At 29.9% G+C, this 24,625-nt stretch overlaps 1 protein-coding gene across 13 annotated transcripts in view; it reads left to right on the top strand.

Annotated features, from left to right (window-relative positions):
- The window catches only part of LOC142326451 (ATP-binding cassette sub-family C member 5-like), a 256,658-nt gene that overhangs the window by 58,893 nt on the left and 173,140 nt on the right, over nucleotides 1–24,625 (top strand). For all 13 annotated transcript variants that reach the window (XM_075369001.1, XM_075369080.1, XM_075369052.1 and 10 more), the window contains exons 4-5: nucleotides 7,955–8,113; nucleotides 22,868–23,015. In XM_075369001.1, coding sequence (XP_075225116.1) covers nucleotides 7,955–8,113; nucleotides 22,868–23,015 — 307 coding nt within the window. The remainder of the gene's footprint in view (nucleotides 1–7,954; nucleotides 8,114–22,867; nucleotides 23,016–24,625) is intronic.

Here is a 24,625-nt window from a genome sequence, read left to right as displayed (position 1 = left end):
CAGGTGTTATTTAATAAATTATTAAAAAAATCATACATTTACAATTTGTGAATATTCAGTAATTAATATGCCCTCCTTTATTCTTAATCACTTCACAAACACGATTTGGCATAGACTCAACAAATGTACTACACATTTTTTGTTGATTTCTTCATCTTGAAACCATACAGATATTATTGCTTTAATGAGGTCAATTTTTATGGTAAAATTCATTTGTGAGAGTCGTTTTTTGAATGTTGCCCAAAGATTTTCAATTGGGTTTAAGTCTGGGAAGTTACCTGGCCATGAGAGCCCCTTATTGTTTTGTTCTTCAAAAGATTTCTTCACATTTCTGGTAGTATGGCATGGAGCCAGTTCTTGTTGGAACAATCTATTACCTTTGGGAATTTGTTTTGAAGTTGTGTCACTACCCTTTCCTTCAGAAACTTGATATATCTATCTCTTTTCAACATATCTACCGGAAGTAATGAACAAGGTGCTTCAATTGTAAAGTAACCACAAAACATATTCTTTTGGAGATATTTAACCGATTGTTGGATATGAGTCGATGATGTATTTTCATCTTATGTTTTTCTAACTTATGAAACTGCTACTGAACATGAATATGTGTCTTGTCTGAAAATGTCATTTTTCTAATCTTCTTTAGTTCAATTAGCATGTGCTTTGGCTCACAAGAGCCTTTTTTCACATTTCTGGTGTTAAAAGTTGCTTTTTCAGCTGACCAACAAACCTTCTGTCAGATGCAAGAAGTTGAAATCTAAGAATTGTCATGTGTAAATCTGTTCTACTGGCTGCTAATTCTCAATTTAAGTCCACAGCAGATAATTTTGGATGAAGTTTACTTTTTCACACTAAAAACCAAAACCAATTGGAATAGATTTTCTTTGACGGCCACATTTGTCTTTCCTTTTAGGTGAAAAGGAACCAGTATATTTAAATTTTTTAAAATAGCATTTACTGTCCGTAGTCCAATATCACATTCTGAAGCTATTTGTTGTCATACTGGTATGCTCAGAAAGAGAAACAGTTTTCTAACACTTTTTTTGAGATATGTTCAGTATTATATATTAAGAAACACAGAACAAAAAATATGAAAATATGCTTTTGTAATAAAAAATGAAATAAACTTTCCCAAAACACCATTTATAACATGAAAATTGTTGATAACAAAAGAACAATTACCTCACATTACACAGACAACTTAAATAATGGGTATGGTCAAGCAGGTATAGCCACATTATAAAAATAAACAAAAACTTTCCCATATTTGGATTAATTTGCATGCTACAATAGCATGCAAATTAATCCTCAAACTTTACCTAATGATTCATGTCTGTCTATAACAGAAGTATGTTTTTTAAAGAATAGAACAGAAAAACAATCTTTCATGTGAAGTGGTGATTTCTGATGAGATATACGTCATGCATAATTATGTTCTGATCTGAATAGAATCTGTTAAATATTTGTTAATCGACTTGTGTTTCCATTTACTCACAAATAGTTACTTAATATATACTTTATTCATGCGAGTTGATGTATTTACGATTGACTAGTTTAATTTTATTTCTCAGGACCTCTACCTGTGGTAAACTTTACCTAATGATTCATGTCTGTCTATAACAGAAGTATGTTTTTTAAAGAATAGAACAGAAAAACAATCTTTCATGTGAAGTGGTGATTTCTGATGAGATATACGTCATGCATAATTATGTTCTGATCTGAATAGAATCTGTTAAATATTTGTTAATCGACTTGTGTTTCCATTTACTCACAAATAGTTACTTAATATATACTTTATTCATGCGAGTTGATGTATTTACGATTGACTAGTTTAATTTTATTTCTCAGGACCTCTACCTGTGGACTGCATTCTTTTCTGGATATAAATTTGTATCATTGTTTTTGTAGACTTTATGATGTACTGTTTCTTAAATTTATTTAATTTATTTATATTTTTAAAATTTATTAAATAATGTAGCATTATAACATTAGATTTAAGGAACAGCAATAAAATAATGTTATGTTTATAGTTACAAATCAAACATAGGATTAGATGTACTTAATAACAGATAAAATGTTAAAATCAAACAATTAAATTAATATAAAATAATTTGTAAAAATAAAAAATAAAAACTGACTTAAAAAAATAGTAGTATTAAAAAGTTAAAAATAATTATACTTTTATTTATTAACTGAAGTGAAAGTATTTACAACAAATAACTATTTTTGAAGTCGTTGCCATCCAACACAAATTAAACATAAAGTTAGTACCTCAACTGACTGCTAGGCAGCTAAAGCAGCTAAATGGGATTCCCACATGTAAGATGGGATCTCAAGAACATATAAGAGAGAGCATTTCATGATCATACCTCATCTTGAGTTCAGTAAGGCTTATATACTTGGTGATAATATACATACCACAAAGCATCTATAAACTTTTCTTATATCATTTTTTTGTGTGTTGCATTTATTGTTGTATTATATTTTTTTTAGATCTCATTTTATTGTAGTAAAACTTATATTACCAATTTTGCATTATTTGAATTAGGATTTGTAGGATTTATAGATCTTAGGTTTTTTTGTGTAACTTTATATATATGTTTTTTATTTATATTTTTAGTATACAAATATTAAATATATTTTATATTAATTATAAATATTTAATATAAACCTACCCATCTTTACTTATAATTTTATATAAAATTTAGGTAATAATGTATTGGTAATGTAAGGTGAATTGTTTTGATTACATATTAATTTTTATATATATATATGTATGTGTATGTGTGCATATGTATGCGCGCATGTGGGTGGGTGTAAGTGTGGGTGGGTGCACGCGTGTGTGTGTAATATAATAATATATATATTATTATTATATAATTAAAATTTGGGTAGGCCTACTAAATGTGCTGCTCAAATGAGATAGTAATGTTTAAAGGAAAGTTGCCAAGAAAGGATTGATAGTTTAAGGAAAAATAGAGAAAGAAATGCCATGAATATTTCTGCAGAAACTTCTCAACAACGAGAATGTAGACTCTCTTAAATGAGAACATACAACAGTTATTTCTTACCGAATAAAAGTCTAGAGAGCATGCTTATTGTGTCAGTTTAACACTCAAACATTTGTCAAACAAAACACTAGAGCAACATTCTCATTGCCTTGGCTTGATATAAGAGGAAGGAGAATTACCGAAAGCTGTACTCATAAAATTTGATAGACTAATTGACTATCTAAGACTATTGGTCTTAGAATGAAAGATTTTGATGGTTGCATAGCCATTTCACCAATTTGTACAACACTCCAAATGACAAAGGGATATGGAGATGTCGAGTGCAGGATGCTACCCCTAGTATTAAGCTGGGTTGTAACTGTTTACAAACTTCAGGGTACAACTATTGACAGGGTAGTGACAGACCTGTTCACAAAAAATTTTGCCAAGGGGCAGATTTATGTTGCTCTTAGTCAAGGTAGAGGGCATCGCCTTGTCTGATTTGGATCCAAGTAAGGTATTAAATAGACTACATGATGAGAAAGCTTTGACAGAAATGATGAGGTTGCATAATTTACCCAATTTATTTATACGTTTCATTATTGTGAGTAGACATTTGGACAAGGCTTGTGAGAATACCTAGTTAAATATAGTGTTTATAATAACTATAGAATATTATTTATTGTAAAATTATAATATTTAACTTGCTTCATACTGGGTGATGTCAGTTGGAAGCTTGTTATATGATTACGTATTTAATACTGCATAATTGGATTTTTATTGCAAAATTAGAATTTATTATTCCACAATATAAATATTTATATTATAATTTTGCGATTATGGATACTTCACTTTTTGATCATTTTATGTAAGTATTAAATGTAGGTTTAAATACTTGTATGGAGTTTAAAGAAAAGTAGCAAAGAAAAAAAAAGGAATGATTGTTTAAGAAAGAAATGCATGAATATTTCCATAGAGACTAAACAACGATAATGTAGACTGTTATTAATATCCCTATCATACAGGGACTGAGCAACATGGTACTGGGGTGAGCGGTCAGTGGCTAAGGGTGTTGAGTCGGTTTAGTTTTTTGGTATTTTACCTAAGGTCTAAAGGTCTTTCTTTTAGGTCCTAAGGTTTTGGTTAAAATTTGTATAGAACCATTCTGAAAGTATACTCTTTCAATTAAAAATAAAATAATCAAAATCGGTTTACTAACATCAGAGATATTGTATGTTACATACATTAAAAAAAAAGTAGTCAAGTTGATAGTCTCCTTTTTTGAAGTTGGTTAAAATTGAATACTAAAAAAATAGACTGAGAAAACTACTACATCATAAGATATTAAAATTACTAATAATAATAATAATACTAAACAAATAAACAAAAATAGATATAAGTATCTAAAATACAAAGGATATAGCAAGAATGATAATCTTACACCAGCACACATGCACACCTCCCACATACTTATGCAAACCCAAAGCTAAACAAAGTAGAAGTAACAGAATATCTCCATTTCAAGAAACAATAAAACATAATTGGTTTTTCAAGGAAACATGCAGTCCATATTAAGGTGTTCTATGTACTATTAAATTAGTCTACTGAAAAATATAACAAATAATGTGAGTAAAATTTACATTACATTATTATATTCAGAATATGTATGTGGGTAAATAATATATTATTTATATTATTATTATATATTTATATTATTATTATATTATATATTATTATTTATATTATTTTTATATTTATTTTATTCATTTTTATTTTTGCTTTATTATCAAATTTAGGGTCTAGCTTTGAAGTCCCCATTATTTGCTTTATTATTTGAGATTTATCAGTTTTTAAAAACACTATTGTATGTAAAATCATTCACACAAATAATTTTATTATGGGTACTTTTTGTTGATTATATACTGGTCATTTGTTGTGAAAACAAAAATTGAACATATATATAAAACACTTCACTTTTTAACAACAAACTTAAATTAATATAAGAACAGAAAAATCACATAACTAATTAATTTAGACATAATAATTTTCCAATTAATAAGAATCCTTTTTCTTCTTTTTTCATTGTTTGTAACTGAAATTGCAAACAGTAATAAAATTGTAACTTGTACACATGGAAAATGTAACTATAATAATAATTCATGTGACATCAAACTGTTCTTGGATATACAAAATAAACAAAAACGTATGATTCACAGAGCAGTTATTTAACAATAATGAAAATAACTTAGAAAAGGAAGTAGGTTACATTAAACATATCATAACCCGTATCGGATACAACAGTAGTTTACTAGAATATTTACAAATAAAAAGAAAATGAACATCTACGTATTAAATCTACATAATAATCTTTAACAAGTAATCTGCAATCTGATTGTAATTTGCAAAATACATTAAATATAAATTTAATTCTAAATAAAACAGTTAATATTACTAATATTTTTAATAGAAGTGGATTATGCAGTAGGGTATACCTTAATTAATCATTAAAACATGTAATATCAAACAGTTTTCAAATAAACAGTATAAAATAAAATGTAATGATTGCAACAAAAAATATTTACTGTATATAAAACCACCAAATCATTATTAGTTTTACAGTGCATTTTAATAACTATAAAAGTGGCAACAATAAATTTTCAAATTTCAAGTAAATTTTCAATGCGTACAGGCATGGAAAAGTGAACACTCTGTATCTAATGTAGAAAACAAATTTAAAATCATAGAAATAAATAATTTTAATTAAACAAAAATTTTTGAAATATAAATTTAAAAAAGTATCTTCATTGATGAATTAAGAGAAAAATTTAGGTAATAATATTGCCAATGTTATTGGTATTGCTAATGTAAGGTGAATTGTTATGATTATGCATTAATAAAATTTAAAACATATTATTTGTCACAGCAGTAATAGAAAAGTGAACTAAACGTTTTCTTCCACAGTAAGTAATAGAAAAGTGATGAATTATGTCAACACCAATTTGATTATTTTTTAAACTATTTTTTACTTAATATGCTTTTTTTATATATGTGAATTTTATGATAATTTTACACCAGTGGGGAAAGAAGTTTTGAAAAGTGTTAGTTGGGGGTAATGTAAACTGGCAATTTTGTGAACTATAATTGCTTATGATTCTAGCAACACTGATACAGAGTATCTTTGATAGAGATATGATTAAAGAATTCTTTTATATAGTATCTTTCAGTACTGTTTTGTAAACTATAATTTTTTTAGTCACTAATTAAAAAAAAAAACAAAACAATAAATCTGCTTTATTATTGGGTATAAATCAACTTTAGACGACAAACAAAGATTATTTTTGTGACAATTTTTGTAATGTGTGGTGTATAATAACAATGGATAAACTAATTGTAAGCATGCAATATAAAAGCACAACCCTTTTTCAGAGTATTTCTCTCTAGCGCAGCATAAACAGAACAAATGGTACTTCATCTGGATTATCTGCCCTTTGTCATGTATATGTATACATTATTTGTTTAATGTTCTACTTGGAACAAAGCTTTGATGAGACACATTAGTTGATTTAGTTATGTTAAGCAACTTTGATCATGCTAAATCGGTTCACTCAAAGTTGGGGAAAAATGTTAGATTTATTTGCAGACTTTATTTTCAAGAAGTGAACTTGGTAAAAGATTAATAATATCTTGACCATATATAATAATATAAAGCATTAATTAAAGTTTAATAATATAAATCATTAATTAAAGTTTAATAATATAAATCATTAATTAAAGCATAATAATATAAAGCATTTGAATATGTTTTATACTATTTAACTACAGTTACATTGAGATTCACATAATCATTTTGTTATAATTAACTATAAGACGTTTAGGCTAATCTAACTTTATAAATTTTAATATTGCTTTATCAAAAATTTCCAAAATTAGCTTATTTCTGTGTTTCACCCATTAATTTGAACAGTTGTTTCTTTGTTTTATTATAAAATATTGGGGTTTTATAATTCAGGGTTCTTTTACCTGAGTTAAACCAAACCCAAGTAGCTCAGTTTAGTAAGTTCTACTTAATTAAATTCGCTGAATTTTTATCACTTAGTGAAACTATATTGTGAACTTGAAATTATTACTGTACTTGCCAAGTATGATAGATTAAATAATTTTTTAGTGTTGCAGTTGAGTCATTTTCTTATAAAATTTGCACTTGAAATAATAATTTCACCTTTCAATGATTACAGGTATAAATATGGGTGTTTTAATCAGTAAAATTTAGTGTTTGTTACATATATCTTCTAAAAAAATTAGAAATTCAATTATATTTTGTTTTTTATTGTTAATTAATTTATTGATTAGAAATGTATCAGCTATGTATGTTGGCCGGTTATTTATTATAACTTATTTGAAAAATAATTCTATATACTGGCGTTTTTGTGAAAGTTTTATTGCTTAAATTTTAGTTATTAATATTTTGTAAAACATAATACATATTGTAACATACCTATGTACAATCCAGATAGATAATTATATGTAGTCTGTGCACTGAAAAACGATTCATTTTTAAAGAAGAGGTAAAATTGAGATTTATCTAATTTATTTTATTGAATATTTGCATTTTACTGAGTATTTCTGTGTACACTGATATTAAAATAAATCTTGGTTAAATAAAATTTTATTGCCAAGTAAGTGATAACATTGGTTGTTAAGGGATTGCATAATATTTTATTAAAAACTATTCACTGAAATAAATTCTTCCATTAATTATTAAGATATGATAATAGAGTTTTTTCCTAAATTTATATAGCTTAATTTTATCACTCTTATGATGGATTAGTAGTTTATTGCATCTATTAATTTATGAATGTATAAATTATGGTTACTCATTTGTAATAGATTTTTTCAAATTATTTTTATCTGATTAGTTAAATTTTACTGTTAATATATTAGTTTCATTTCATGATGTGTTCCAGGGAAAAAGAACGTTTGGGTGTAGATGAAGCGAGCCTGCTTTCGTTTGTTACTTTTAGTTGGTTGTCAAGGTTTGTGTATAAAGCTTATAGAAAAGGACTTTCATTAGATGACATACCTGATGGTTCTCCTTTAGACAGTTGTGATTATAACTCCCAGAGGTGTGTAATATTTGAATTTATTTTCTTTATTTAAGTTTCTTTTATTGTATTTGGTGTGATGTAATTAATAGCTATTAATTAGATAAAATTCTGCATGGATCTTGAAGTGTTTACTCCAATTTTGAATCAAACAGAATAATTTGTACCAGAAAAAGCTACTTAACATATAAAGTTTCTATCGGTTGTCCTGGAACATTGTGTTGAAAAGTTTTCAGCGATGTAATGTATTTTGAAACATTCATTATTTACATATAAGAATGAATACTAATTGAACTTTGAAGTAATGTCCTGTCATTCAAAATCCTTTTTATAATTCAGCAGACCCAAAGAAATTAAAAAAAAAAATCCCTTTTGGCACGCCGGAATGCGGAGGTAGATTTCACTGTTGCTAAGTAGGGTATAAAAAGGATTTCCACCTTAAAGTTAAGAAAAACTTCAAATTTACTCAATACAACAATGGTTGTATGTGAAAAACGTTTCACATGTTTTGCATACGACAAGACCCATCTTCTTACAATTCCAGCAACATTTTTTGTCATCCCTTGCCGTAAGGGTTGGTCATATCAAAAATTGTTTCAGACAAAAGTTTTAGGTAATGTTTAGAGAACTAATGACCACTTTAAATTGATTCAATATTGTGCCTATTAAGGGAGGTATGATTTTTTTTTTGTCTTTGAAACCCCATTTTTTTTACCCCCTGGGCCAATGATTGTTGATATCAAAAAACTTTACTTACATAAGTTTTAGACCCTTATCCAAAGAATAGTAGGAACTTTAAACAAATTCGTTATTTTACTTAATAGAAAAGTTATAGCGATGTTTTGTTTTTTTGAAAAAGCCCTCCCATTTCCACTCCCATGGTCTGATTTTGCCCATTAATGAACTCGACCGAATTAAGGAATTAGAAATGTTTAAAATACATTTTATTCTATTAGCATGTTTCATATGAACTTTGTCCCATCAGTTAACACTTTAAATATTGCAATAAATTATGTTTTCATTCATGGTTGGAGAAATTCTGATTTTTATGTATATGAATAGTATGTTCTCTGGAGTAATGGAAGAATAGTGAGAAGGGATTTCTTTTTTTGTCATCTGATTCAATGTTTTAGATGAATTTTTATTATTATTTTTTTTTAATTTAATGTAAGATCATCAGTATTAAGAAGTATTCAAACCTTATGTTGCTTTTATTGCCTGCTTCTAAAAAAATGTTAGCTTAGTGAATGGAAAATTTCGGTATTAATTTGTCAATATTTTTAAATTTTATTGAATAAATATTTTCCAAATGTCAGATGCCATAACTTAAATAAAATTTTTAATGGAAGACTATCACTTTTTTAAATAAGACAGTCAGCCAAGAATAAAAAGTGTTTAATGCCAGATTTGTTTGGGGAAAGTAAGGGGAATTAAGTTTCTGCTGTTCTTTATTGAGCAAATGTATTGTTCCTTTACAGCGTGTTCCTTTGAAATTCAAATGACATTTAGCTCTACTAGTGACATCTTGATCGTTTACCACATAAATAGGTGAACAGTAACATCATTTCTCTCAGGAAACAGCTCAGTGCTGCTTGCACTTCAGATGCTTTACATTTTTCATCATGATACAGATAATGTAAATCAAAATATAATTTTATCCTTCTTTCTGTGGGAAACAACGCATGTTTATTGTCTCTATCATTAAGAGGTGAATAAATATTAGAAAAATGTGAAATGTGTATCAGAGAGAGAGAGAGATAGAGCAGCAATTTCTTTATATATATAAATATTTATTTATATAAAGGGTATCAATGTATATTATATACATGGGTGTGTCTGGAGAATTAGCTAAACTTCATAGGTGTGTTTCTCTCATTAAAATAGTGAACAAATTTCAAATAAACATGGGTCTGAAAATGGTTCGCTAGTGAGTTATGGCTAATGAAAGATTTCACCCTGATTTCTGCTCCTCTGCTGAAATGAAACCCCACTGAAATTCTGGGAAGGTAAGTTAAAGGCTGAATTTAGTGGATTTTATGGTTTTTGACCTGAAAAAGTTTTGAAAATGGCTTCCAGAACTTTATCACCATTATTTTCTATGAGATATGGTGTAATAAACAAAAAAATTGAGTTGAAAAACAGGTTTTTTAGCTTTGGTGAAAGTAACTTTGTTAAATTATCAATAAAAAATAAAATTTATTGGTTAAATTGATAGAAAGTTTAATTCTGGGAAAATTAATGTAAATAAAGTCAATAAAAAATAAATAATAGTGCAAGAAAATAATGTATTCTTTAATGCAGAACACCACGTACCAATATGGGAAATACTGAAATACAATTTTAAACTAAAATGAGTATTTTTCTATTACTGGATAGAATTGTAAAAACAAACCAAACTTTTAAAACCAACTAAAATAGCGTAAAGTTATTCGTACATTACATCAACTATTAAAGATGTCCACCATCAACCTAAAAACACATTTCAGCATGGTGCGTTACAGATGAGATAGCATTTTCTAGCATTCTTGGGTTATTTTTGATTTCTTCATTGGCCCATGTGATGTGATTCTTTGTAAATGTCATATGCATTTTCTGATTTTTGTGCATACACTAACGCTTTCGTATATCCCCCATAAAAAGAAATCCAAGGGATTCATATCAAGTGATCTAGCTGGCGATAGTTGAGGTCCGTCTCGATCAGTCCAGTGGTTGGGAAATGTTTCATTTAGATAATGAATAACAGGACCATAAAAATGGGCTGGTGTGACATTGCATTGGAAATACAAATCATTTTTACTAAGTGGAACATTCTCTAAAAGTAATGACAGCTCACTCTGAAGAAAGTTCTCCTGTTAGTCTACTGTTGAAAATGTGAAGTCTGATAACAACATTACCTATTATCCCACAGCAGACATTTAATGAAAAATGTTGTTGGAAATTAGTTTCAGTGGTTTCATGAGGATTGTCATGTTTCCAAAAATGTTTGTTTCATGTACTGTTTATCCCATCTTGCATAAATGTTGCTTATCTGTAAATAATATCGGCTGTGGAAGCACATTGTTTTGTAGTAACCAACCATTGACAATAATTCAGCTGCAGATTGTAATCACCTTCTTCAAGACATTGAACTGCTTGAGGATGATATGGATAGTGATCTTCATTGTGTAATGTCCACCATATACTGTTGTCTGGAATCCCCAAACTTGCAGATACTTTATGAGGACTAGTAGTTGGACTTTGTTCTATCATATGTAAAATCTACTCATTCACATTTGCTTCCTGTTCAGATGTTACATTAAATGTTCTGCTTTCCGTTATATGCCAGTTAGTATCTGCAAATACTTGCCAGTTAGGAACGTTTCGATTGGGAAATCTCCGACATTCTTCTTCAACAGCTCATGTAGTATTGCCATTATAAAAACTATAGATGAAATGAATGTCGGCATATTCCTTATTTGTAAACTTCTATGGTATTTCTCTTTTACTACAGAACAAATCATTTACTGATTATTATGAGTAGCTTTTAAAATCAGTACAGATGAACTACTTAAATACACATAAATCACAAATGCACACTTCACAAATTAAATAAAATTTTATACTGAAAATTAAATTATTGATAAAAAATACAACATACTGAAGTAAGATTCTGAATCATAACCACAATAATGTTTGAAAATTTTGTTTGTAGAGCTTTGCTCTTTGGGAGATTAAACACAAACTGCTAATATTGTACAGCATTGCAGCTTCCTTGGTGGGTAATTAATTTACTAATAATTAAGAAATAACATTATAATAATGCAGGCAGACAGATACGTATTAGTATAATTTTTTTTTTTTTCACATGAAAGTACAATTAAATTGCTGTTGTGGGATGTTGGTGTAACTATTTCGTAGAAAATAATGATGATACAGTTCTGGGATCCATCTTTTAAAATTTTTCAGGTCAAAAACCATAAGAAACCACTAAATTTTTTCCTAAATTTACCTTCTCACAATTTTAGAAGGACTTCATTTCAGTGGAGGAGCAGAAATCGGGGTGAAATCTTTCACTACCTGTAACTCACTAACGAAGCGTTTTCGGTTCCATGTTTATATGAACTTTTTTCATTATTTTAATGAGAGAAATGTATGTATAAAGTTTAGCAGAATCCTCCTTGCGGGGGGGGGGGGGGGGAGTATGCATATACCCTCGTATATACATCCTGTATATATGAGGGTTATTTTTTTCAAGGTCCGATTGGTCATGAAATAAAAACCTGTGCAAAAATTGGATGAACCTTTGCGCATATGTGTTGCGCAGCGTCTCTAGAATGGCCTTCAATCATGACGCGTCACTTCGTTTAGTTCTGAACACGCAGCTAGCATGTAAACATGTCTACAACAATAGCACCTCCTGCCAAGTGTGAAGTGCATGCGGTAATTCGATTTCTTCAGGCTGAGGGTTGTAATGCAGCTGAAATTCATAGACGAATTAGTAATGTGTACGGTGAAACTTCAATGAGTGACAGCAAAGTGCGACAATGGTGCAGGAACTTTAAATCAGTGTCAACCGATGATCTCGTTGGGCGAGTGGATGAGGCAATTTGACAAAATCGTCGGTTCACAAATTCTGTATTGAGTGATTCGTTTCCTGAAATTTCAAGGTCAGCTCTCTACACCATTGTGAGTGAGAGACTTCAATACCGCAAACTGTCTGCGAGATGGGTTCCCAAGATGCTGTCTGACGATTGCAAAACAATGAGAATGGACGCCTCCCTAACGTTTCTCCAGCACTACCACAATGAAGAAGAAGATTTTTTGAACAAACTTGTCAGAGGGGACGAGACATGGGTCCATTTCGAAACTGAAGAAACAAAAGAACAAACCAACCAGTGGATGCATTCTCATTCTCCCAGTAAATCAAAGAAGTTCAAGCGAACCATCTCCAACAGAAAGTCTATGGCTACTGTGTTCTGGGACTGGAATGGAGTTTTCTTGGTGGAATTCATGGAACGTGGTACGACCATCACTGCAGCCTCATTCTGCGTGACTCTTCAACGTCTACGAAGGGCAGTTCAGAAAGTGGAGAGGAATGTTGTCATCAGGCATTGTCTTTCTCCATGACAATGCTCGACCGTAGATTGCAGCTGTAACAAAGAAGCTCCTGCAGTGTTTTCATTGGGAAGTGTTTGATCACCCATCATACAGCCTGGACTTGGCTCCCTCCAATTTTCACCTCTTTGCTCACATGAAATGCTGGCTAGGAGGACATCCAGGAGGCGGCTCCATTCTATGACAAGGGTATTGGAAATTTGGTACCACGCTACGACAAATGTCTAAATCGGAGTGGCGACTATGTAGAGAAATAGTGTAACTATGTAAGTACTTGTTACAAATAAAAAATTTTTATTTTCACGGTGGTTTTAATTTTGTGACTGATCGGACCTTGAAAAAAAAAACACCAAAACACAGTAAAGAGATAAGTAAAAGTAAACATCTAAGTAGTTTTGATGGTTTAAGTTTCATTTGTGTTGAATTTGTTTAGGACAGTGGTCGATATGTTTTGATACACACACACACACACACACACACACACACACACACACACACACACACACAGAGACAGAGAGAGAGAGAGAGCTCGAGTGAGAGTGTAAGCGAAGGGGGGGGGGTCATAAACAAATATTCAAATTCAACTAAAAAGCAATAATCGAATTACGCTTTACATTTCTATCATTAACAAAAAATTTTCACAATACTTAACACTTATTTAAACTGTAACCTTAATGTTTGACATATTTCATTTTTCATTCCCTGATATACTTGTGTTTGTAGCACAGTATTGTATTTCTTACTAAATTACAATATTATTAGAAAATAAATTATAAAATAAAAAATTATCATAGTACATAAATTCAGCAGTCCATATCCAAGATAAAATCTTATCTGCTATTACACTTATCTGAAACACATAAAAGAAATTTATGTTAAATGTAATGTCATAAAAACTATCTTAAATTTTAATTTTCTTAAAACAAAATTTACTCTTATTATTACGAGTAATATAGCTTCCATCATTTAACTGGTGTTATATCTAGTTTTACGTAATTTTTTTACCCTTATATGCATGTGTCAGTCAATAAATTGTTTTAGGTGTTAATTTCATTTAATTTTTGCTTGTAATTCCTGTTTGAGACAGATTGTGCCAATTTTATCCTTCTTACTTATTCACTTTAATGTGTTTTCATGATGTATAAAAATATATTTGTTTTATAAAACAAATAATAAGAAAGATAACTTAAAACATATGTAGAAGCTATCAAGACATTGACTGTGAATGATAAACTATTTCAGTTATAAAAAGCAATCTGACTGCTGCCATCATCACTGCTGCTGCTATATTAAAATCACAAAGAAATTCCTCATTTTATTTTTTTAAAAACAGTATTTTACTTTAAAAACCTTCGATCAGCTAAGGGCACACACTGCTAAACTAATTCCTTAGCTGAATTATTCTGAATTATTATATCCTTAGCGGAATTAGTTTAGCACACACTGCTAAACTAATTCCTACTCTTACTTTTTATAAATGACAAGATTTCATTTATATGTAACATATTACATTTACAGAAATAATACAATTCTTATGATTATTTGTTGTTTAATAAATGAAATCGGGCTGGTGAGAGTTTTTTAACAAATTTTTCTATTTTTTGCTTATTATATGAAATGCTTAAACATTGTTTATTATCTATTATTGTCTATTACATATATTTAACATGTATTTTTTTTAAACAAAATTCTAAATTAATAACAGATTTTGATAATAGAAATGTAGTGTCTTACCTTTTAGGTAGATTTCATAAGAAAGCTACCTCTTGTGATGGGTATCATGATTCAATTTCCGGAAAATTTTTACATATATATATATTTCACTTTTTTGTGGACATGATAACTGCGGTAATTTTGCGCCAATCACTTTCAAATTGTTCCTTAAAAATAACTCATCCTAAAATCTTGGTCAAGTTTGTTAACGGCCAAAATTGGATCATGGGGGTAGAATTGGGAGGGCTTTTTTGACAAAAAAAAATATCACTATCTTTCTTATTAAATAAAATATCAAATTTGTCTAAAATTCCTACTATTCTTTGGATAACGGCCTAAAAATTATGAAAGTAAAGTTTTTTGATATCACCAATCATTATCCCAGGGGATAGAAAAAATGGGGTTTCAAAGACAAAAAAAAATCACACCTCCCTTAATAGGCACAGTATCGAATCAGTTTAAAGTGGTCTTTAGTCCTCTAAACATTACCTAAAACTTTTGTCTGCAATGATTTTTGATATGACTAAACCTTATGGCAAGAGATGACCAAAAAATTTGCTGGAATTATAAGAAGTGGGGGGCTTGTCATATGCTAAACATGTGAAACATTTTTCACATGCAACCATTTTTGTATTGAGTAAATTTGAAGTTTTTCTTAACTTTAAGGTGGAAATTTTTTTATCTCCTACTTAGCGCTGGTAAAATCTATCTCTGCCTTCCGGCGTGCCGAAAGGGATATTTTTTTTAATACAGTATCAGTTTGTTAAAAGCAGTTTTATTTATTACAGAAATTTTTGTTTTTTTTTTAGCATAAGAAATGATATCTGTGAGACTCTTACCATACGGTTTACAATTTCATTATAATTTTTTTTGATATCACTGTATTTTGTTAGGTTCTTTTATTTTTTTTTTATGAATTACTGATTGTTATCTTATGGATTTATTCAAATTTATTACCTTTCTAGAACAAAGAAATATAATTGTTTGAATTTTTCAGCCAATTATTTTTGTTGATAGTCATATCATTCACTTCATACCATAATTTTACTTTTTTATTAAAACTAGTATAACGACCTTCATGAATCGAAGATCCATGATGTAATATTGGACTTATTACTTTGTAAGAGTAACCCTTGATTTTTATCCATCAGTGGACACACTTTTTATATTATTTTTAAATTAACTTTTTTTTTATTTCTCCATCAATTATTTCAAATAGTTCTAACTGTAGAATAAAAATTTTCCAATCAGATTTATTTCTGTTTTATGTAACAAATCTTTGTTGCCTTATTAGCAACTCTTTCCTACTGTTTGTGTTTTTTGTTTTTATTAGCAGCTATAATCTCTTGTAAACTAATACTTTTATTTTCTTTTAATGAGGTGTTGGGAATTAAAAAAAATTGTTTCATCTTCAGTACTTTCATTTACATAAAAGCATTTACTATTAAAACAAGCAGTAATATATTTTCTTTTAAATTTTATCATTTCAAGTACATTATCAAGTTTTTGTATGCTACTTGGCACTATAAAGTACTGCTACCTAGCGGCACAACTCGTAAACCCACCTTTTTGAGGAAGAGTGATATATTCGAGTCCCATGGTTCGTCAGATGGAAGAAAAAACATTGTCTAACAAAATTTGAGGTATTTTTTGAAAGTATTCTTTATTACAGTTCTAATTGAACTGAAATATAATATTTTCATGTTTATTTTTTTTCACCCATTTTCATTTCACTTTTAGGTTAGGTCATGTTTAGAACTTTTCTTTAGAACAGTTCATTGACTTCGCCATGCCGTCCAGTTCAGCCTTTATACAGCCTTTATAATATGTCATTATTATTATTTATAATATGTTCAGTTGTACAGCCTTTATAATATGTCATTAGTATTCTATAGAAATATATATAATGCAGTGGCAAGATCTGTAAAGTTGAGACCTCTGAATAATGGGAAGGAATCATGTCATCCACTTTACCCAATATTGTATGTACTACATGCTTTTGAGCAATGTAAACAGATCTAAAAAAATTGTAGTAGGCTTCATCCCAACATATCATCCCATACTTACACCTTGACTCTACAAAATCATAATGCAGTGATTTCAGTACTGTAACAGGGCTATGGTTTTTTTAAATAATAGAATTTATTTATACAAACATTTAATCGCTTTTTGAGATTAGTAGTATGGACATTCCAGGTTAGTCTATTGTCCAAAGTAATGCCCAGGTATTTCACAGATGTAGCATGTGAAATGTCCTTATATTAATCACCAGTATTTACATTATATCCCAATGAGTATTTAATACTTCCAACATTTTCTGTCATACTTTGCAAACTGATGTTCATGTAATTTGTCTTATTTAAATTTAATGAAGTTCCATTCATCACAAGCCTCCATCTTATGACCCTTAGGTCAGCCTTCATGTCATTTTTAATTCCAGACTGAGAGGATGACACATAACAAATTGCTGTATCATCTGCAAAGATGGTCATGTGCCCTTGAAAGAAGCCCCAACATAAATCATTAATATATATAAGTAACAGCACCGACCCAAGTACAGATCCTTGGGGAACCTCATAAATTACCTTTCCGACCTCACTAAGCACATTATTGACTCTAACTTGTTGGTATCTACCATTCAAGTAAGACTTAAACCAGTTATTACACATTCCTCTAATTCCAGCTGCCCAAAGCTTTTTCAATAACTTCTCCCATTGAGTTACATCAAATGCCTTTTTAAAATCTAGGAATAAACTTGTTGCCATCGTTTTTATTATGAATCAATTTAGATATAAATATAAATAAAGCATTTTCAGAACTTTTCTCTTTCTAAACTCAAACTGATTCCCACTAAAAAAATTTTATTTTCTAAGTAATTTACTAACCATTTTTTAATAAGTTTCTCCAATAATTTGAAAGGACTGACAACAATGCAATAGGTCTATAGATACTTTTATTTTCCTATCATTACTTTTTAAAACAGGCGTTACTATAGCTTTCTTCATTTGAAAACGAAATACTCTTAATTCCATACTTAAATTAAGTATATAGACCAAAGGGTGACATATTTGCTACATTTTTTATTATATTTACTACCAACCCATCTATTCCAGCCGATTTCCTATTTTTCATAGATCTTACAATATAAAGTAATTCATTAGCATCAGTTGGATAAAAAAACATAAACTTCTTAGAAGACACCTCCGTAAAAAATTTACTGAAGTCACTTTCGCCAGAATCATTTATGTTGTCTAGCTTCGCTTTAATTTTGTGTGGTATTTCTAGAAAATACTTATTAAAACACTGCGCTTTTAAAAAGTTATCACTTACAATACTCCCTCCTCAGATATTATATCCCCTCCATTTTTACATTTATCTGTATTATTATTAAGCTTATTATTAATAAGGTTATTGACTACATTCCACTGGGACTTAGAATCCTTACAACTAACTAGCATTTCATTGAAATAGGTTTGTTTAGACTTTTTAACTGGTCACTTAAAGATTTAGTGTATTTAATATAATACTGAAGCAACCTATTATTCCCAGGTTCACTTCTTACCTTCCTATAAAGAATATTCCTTTTTTCTATTTTTCTAATTAAATTAAAATCTATCCAAGGTTTCAAAATTTTATATTTATTAGAGGTATGATAAAAAGTAGTCACCTTAGAACAGCAATCAGAAAGATTAAGTGAAAAAAAACATATGCAGTGTCAACATTTGTATATTTGTATAAATTATTCCAGTCTCTATTCTGCAAAGCTAATAATAATCTAAGTTTAGTAAAATCTATTTTTGATCTAATTACATTTTCATCGGTTATTACTTTCTTATGCTTTTATCAACGCCTAAAATAACCATGGAGTGATCAGTTATTCCAGTGTCTAATACATCAACAACAAAGTAATTGTTGTACATAGGCTTATCTACAATTTATGAAGCTAAATGAACAATACATGTTCCACTAGCCCTACAAGTAATAGCATTAATCAACAATGCAGACTGTGACTGCGTAACATAAATTTATACGAGGGTTATTTTTTTTTCAAGGTCCGATCGGTCACGAATTTAAAACCACAGAGAAAATAAAAAATTTTTTATTTGTGACAAGTACTTACATAGTTACGCTATTTCTCTACATAGTCGCCACTCCGATTTAGACATTTGTCGTAACGTGGTACCAACTTTCCAATACCCTCGTCATAGAATGGAGCCGCCTGTGTTTTCAGCATGTTTCTACGCTGGTCTGCAGCTCGATGTCTGTGCCAAAATGTTGGCCTCCTAGCCAGCATTTCATGTAAGCAAAGAGGTGAAAATTGGAGGGAGCCAAGTCCAGGCTGTATGGTGGGTGATCAAACACTCCCCAATGAAAACGCTGCAGGAACTTCTTTGTTACAGCTGCAGTGTATGGTCGAGCATTGTCATGGAGAAAGACAATGCCTGATGACAACATTCCTCTCCACTTTCTGAATTGCCGTTCGTAGACGTTGAAGAGTCACGCAGTATGAGGCTGCAGTGATGGTTGTGCGATGTTCCATGAATTCCACCAAGAAAACTCCATTCCAGTCCCAGAACACAGTAGCCATACACTTTCTGTTGGAGAAGGTTCGCTTGAACTTCTTTGGTTTACTGGGAGAATGAGAATGCATCCACTGTTTGGTTTGTTCTTTTGTTTCTTCAGTTTCGAAATGGATCCATGTCTCGTCCCCTCTGACAAGTTTGTTCAAAAAATCTTCTCCTTCATTTTGGTAGTGCTGGAGAAATGTTAGGGAGGTGTCCATTCTCATTGTTTTGTGATCGCTGGACAGCATCTTGGGAACCCATCTCACACACAGTTTGCGGTATTGAAGTCTTTTACTCACAATGGTGTAGAGAGCTGACCTTGAAATTTCAGGAAACGAATCACTCAATACAGAAATTGTGAACCGACGATTTTCTTGAATTGCCTCATCCACTCGCCCAACGAGATCATCGGTTGACACTCATTTCCTTCCCTGACCGCCTGCATCATGAACATCTGTACGTCCTGCTTTAAAGTTCCTGCACCATTGTCGGACTTTGCTGTCACATTGAAGTTTCACCGTACACATTACTTATTCATTGATGAATTTCAGCTGCATTACACCCCTCAGCCTGAAGAAATTGAATTACCGCATGCACTTCACACTTGGCGGGAGATGCTATTATTGTAGACATGTTTACGTGCTAGCTGTGTGTTCAGAACTAAACGAAGTGACGCGGCGTGGTTGAAGGCCATACTAGAGATGCTGCGCAACACATATGCGCAAAGGTTCATCCGATTTTTGCGCAGGTTTTTATTTCATGACCGATTGGACCTTAAAAAAAAAAAAACTCGTATTTATATTCATGTGAGACTGTATGCTTGTACTTATATGTGCTATTCAGACATTCACACTGTGTGGTAAATTATTTCTGAATCCAAGCTTTAAAAAATACTTATATAGATGTTGCTAATCATATGTATAAATTAAACGAAATAAATGTAGGTTTTTCTGTATTAACCTTATCTACTCGTAAAAGTTTGAGTAATTTCTGTAGATTAAAATTATTTCCACATCTTTACTAATGTGAATTCAGCAGCTGATTATAACTTCATGCCATTAAAAATAACTTTTTACCTATAAAGCAAGATAACTCTTGTGTAATAAAACTTTTTTAATAAATCTTTTATAATTAGTTATGATTACTTGCAATTTATGTCTGTTCTCTCTTTCATAATAATTGTTTCAAGGCAACTTGGTGTCTAAACTCCCATTAAAAGTAATTATATAATTAATTAACAGAGATTAGTAATAGACACATGCGTATGCATGCACATGTGTGCAAGCACATATACAAAGTATAATTTATGTACAATATATAATAAATTAGGCTTCAAAATAATAAGGTCTTCGCCTTCATTTTAACCAGATATGATCAATCAGGTTGTGTATTGTGAATCCTTATGTTCACTTAATCAAAAAATCATTTTGCTCTTACAGCAAGTTCAAAATACGTATTATTTATAGATCAGTGTGTTTTTTATAATCATCCTACAATTAATTCTGAAAGAAATTCCTTTTTAAAAAAAGTAGTTTGTGCTGATTTTAGTTTCAATTAGCATTTATTTAATAACTGTTAAGAATCCTACCTTTTCTTTTACAATCAAAGTGAATTAATGAAATTTGTTATAATTAAATTGTTATTTTATTGACTGATCTTTTTTACCAATAAAATATTAATTGTTGGAGTAGGAAATCCTGTGCTTCTGTGTAGGCCTTATAGCAGCTATGTTGTCTTTAATAGAAAAACTTGCAAACAAGAGAACAAAATCCCCAGGCTGATCAGCCCAACACACAGTGTTGTGACTCTACATAGCCCCAATTAAAAGCTCTTTATCCAAGGAAGAAGGATCAGAGGAAAAGTACAATCTGCATATGATTGCAGTTTTTACTGACTATGCTACCTCAAACGCAATACATTATTATATTATATTTTCAATATTGTCTTTGCTAGGTGGTCAAAAAATTAATTTATTTTGGCAGAAATTTATCTTCTGATTTATTTGTTTGTGGTACCTGAAATTTTTAACCGTTTGAAAACTAGTTTTTAAAATGAAGACTTTCTGTAGAAAGTGGAATTTTATCTGTAATATTATTATTAGAAAAGAGACAGAAAAAATGCCTGGTATTAATTATCTTTTAGATAATTGCTGCTATGTAGGTTTAGTAAAATTTTATTTCCAATTGAAAAATGCTTACAGACCTAGCCTGCTGTAGAAGATATTTCTATTCTTTAAAGAATTTAAATTGGGGGAAACTATTATTCATCATTTACTTTTTTAATCATTTAATTTTATTTAATAAGGTACGTGAAATTTTGTTGTTACAAAAAAGGAGGGGGAACCTCAAGGAGGGGGTGGTGTGGCAACCGAAACCGTCACATGCAGGTTGTCTTTCCCTATAGGGTCGAGATGTGTACTTTATTTGAAATACTGGGAATTTGGGCAATTTTTTTTTAAATGTTAAGATATGCATGTCTTACAGGTTATGTTTGCAAAATTTTGAGAACTGACCACAAAAGACTATCTACACCACCTCCTCGAGATATTAACTCCAAAATTTTACCAACAAATTGCCCCAGGTATCTGAATCTCTGAACAAAATCTCATTAAAATTGGTTATTTATTAAGCTTTAAACACATACATATATACATTTTGCCCTCCTTTTTTTTGATTTTTGGGATCCGTGGGTCATGAAACATCAAGAAATGTAAAAACCCCATACTCCATTTTTTGATTGATTAACCATATTTTCCTTCTTGGAGGGTAACTCTAGAACTCTGTACCAGGAAACTAAAAATGTATTTGCTTTGAACTTATTTAAATGTCTCATGCATTTTTGCATGTCTGTTATTGTGTCAATTGCACAACTAATTCTTGAGTTAAAACTGATTATTAAACATTTTGAGTTTGAGAAGTTGACAGTTATATTGTATAAGTGTTTATAGTGTGTGCCAAAACGATATAAATATTATAAATAAAATAACATTATAAATATAATGTTTTATTTATCTATCATTTAATTATATTTAATTGATTTTTATGAAAAAGATACAATAGTTTAAACGTAAGCATCAACTTAGTGGTGCATACTATGTTTGTAAGTTCTTGCAAATAATTGTGCTGATTTAGTATAATCTGTTAACTGCATTTAAGTGTAGTTGTTATTTTTGTTTTGGGGGAGGTTAAAAGATAAATTATGGAATAGAAAATATGTGGAAACTGAATGGGCCATGAACTAAAATTTTAACGATGCTCTAGAGATTTATTGTCCTGGGAATGGTAAGACTTCAAATTATATCCAGTCAGTTTTATAATCATACATAACCTATATTACCTTATTGTTATTGTATACTTTGTTAGTTGTAGTTTTAATTATTGTATGTTTTTAATTTGTTTATTAGGTTAGAGAAGTTATGGAATGATGAAGTATCTGTAAAAGGACAGCGTGATGCATCATTTGGAAAAGTTGTATGGAGATTTATCAGGACCAGAGTATTATTGTCATGTTTAGTATTTTCATTAAATTTAATTACTGGCTTCATTAGTGTGGTGAGTTTTTAATTTATTTTATTGTTTATTTTACAGTATTTTATGCTAGCTATGGATCTAGAATTACTACTACTGTTTTTAGTAAACATTAGTAACATTGTGTTCAGTTATTTGAACAGTTGTTCTCTGTTTTGAATGCAACAAAAGAAGTAAAAAACTGTAAAAGAAAACATATTAAAAAAATATTTTCACGCAATGACATAAATTTTTATGATGGCCCTGATGCAGTATAGTCAAAATCTCTTTCAAAATTGTTACTCTAATATTAATAATTAGTATTTTTTATTGTGATTAGTAATTAATAAGTTCTACCAGAGATTATTTTTAACTTCAAAAAGTTAAATGTACGATGAGTGGATGATGCTTCTTATTTTTCTTTCCTAGTTGATAAGTTTTTTAAAAAATCTCTTTTCTTGATTTTTTAGATAATTGGTAGGTGAACTTGATAATTTGTTTAATTCTTTATCTTTCATAAACTAACTTACAGTTAATTTTTAGGGCAGTATATGAGGTTTGATAAAAAAAATATGTGGAATATTGGTTTTTTAAAAAAAAATTTATTTATTCATCAATAATGATTTGTCACCTTCAGAGTACTCTTTTTTCAGATATAATATATTTATTCCAGTTCCTTTTTTAATCTTCAAAGCATCTCCAGAATGTAGTTTCCAGTATGGCGTTTAGCTTCTTCAATGATTCTGTGTTTCTCTTCAATGATGGCAAAACATCATCTTTCATGGTTCTTTTCAACTTGGGAAATAGGAAGAAGTCACAGGGAGCCATGTCCAGTGAATATCGAGGCTGAAGTATCATAATGGTGTGTTTTTTAGCCAAAAATTCATGAACAAGCAGTGAAGTTTGAGCAGGTGGATTATTGTGGTGTAATCACTGTGCATTGTTTTGCCACAAATCCGGGTGTTTTCTTTGGATTGCTACATGCAACGGCATAGAATTTTTTTTTCTAGGTAGTAATCCTTATTGACTCTCTGATAGTGATTTGGCGATTGTCCATAATCATTTTCTTCACTTTTTTGACCTTGTCATTAGTTGTTGATGTGCTGGGACAACCAGGGTGCTCTTCACTGTCTTCATGGCCCTCTTGGACATGTTTGTACTACTTGTAAATACTTGTTTTATTCATAGAAGAATCGCCAAAAGCAACATTCAACATTTCCTATGTGGTGCTGCATTTCATTCCATTTTTAAAGCAAAATTAAATGCAAATTGTTTGTTCCATTTTTTCCACAAGGTATAAATCGCTGATCATACCAAAACACATTTTTCTACAGCCGATAATAAACTAAGCATCCATTATGGCTACCATTGTAAACATATGTTGGGGACAAATGTACCAACATAACAAAAAAAAATTATATCAATTGAACTTAAATAGCCTGGGAAATTAAAAAATTCCACCTATTTTTTTTTATAGACCTCATAAATTTTAATATTAGAGATGGAAAACTGAAGATCACAAAATTGTTAAATTATGAATTAGATGAACACAACAAAAATTAAATAAGAAATTGTCATAAATGGATTTAATAAGTTATTTATAATAATAATAATATTAATGATAAACTAAAAATAATAAAAATATGAAAACTTAT

This window comes from Lycorma delicatula, chromosome 1, assembly GCF_047948215.1.
Source record: "Lycorma delicatula isolate Av1 chromosome 1, ASM4794821v1, whole genome shotgun sequence".
NCBI classification, from domain to species: domain Eukaryota; kingdom Metazoa; phylum Arthropoda; class Insecta; order Hemiptera; family Fulgoridae; genus Lycorma; species Lycorma delicatula.
This window is presented reverse-complemented; position numbering and strand designations above follow the sequence as displayed.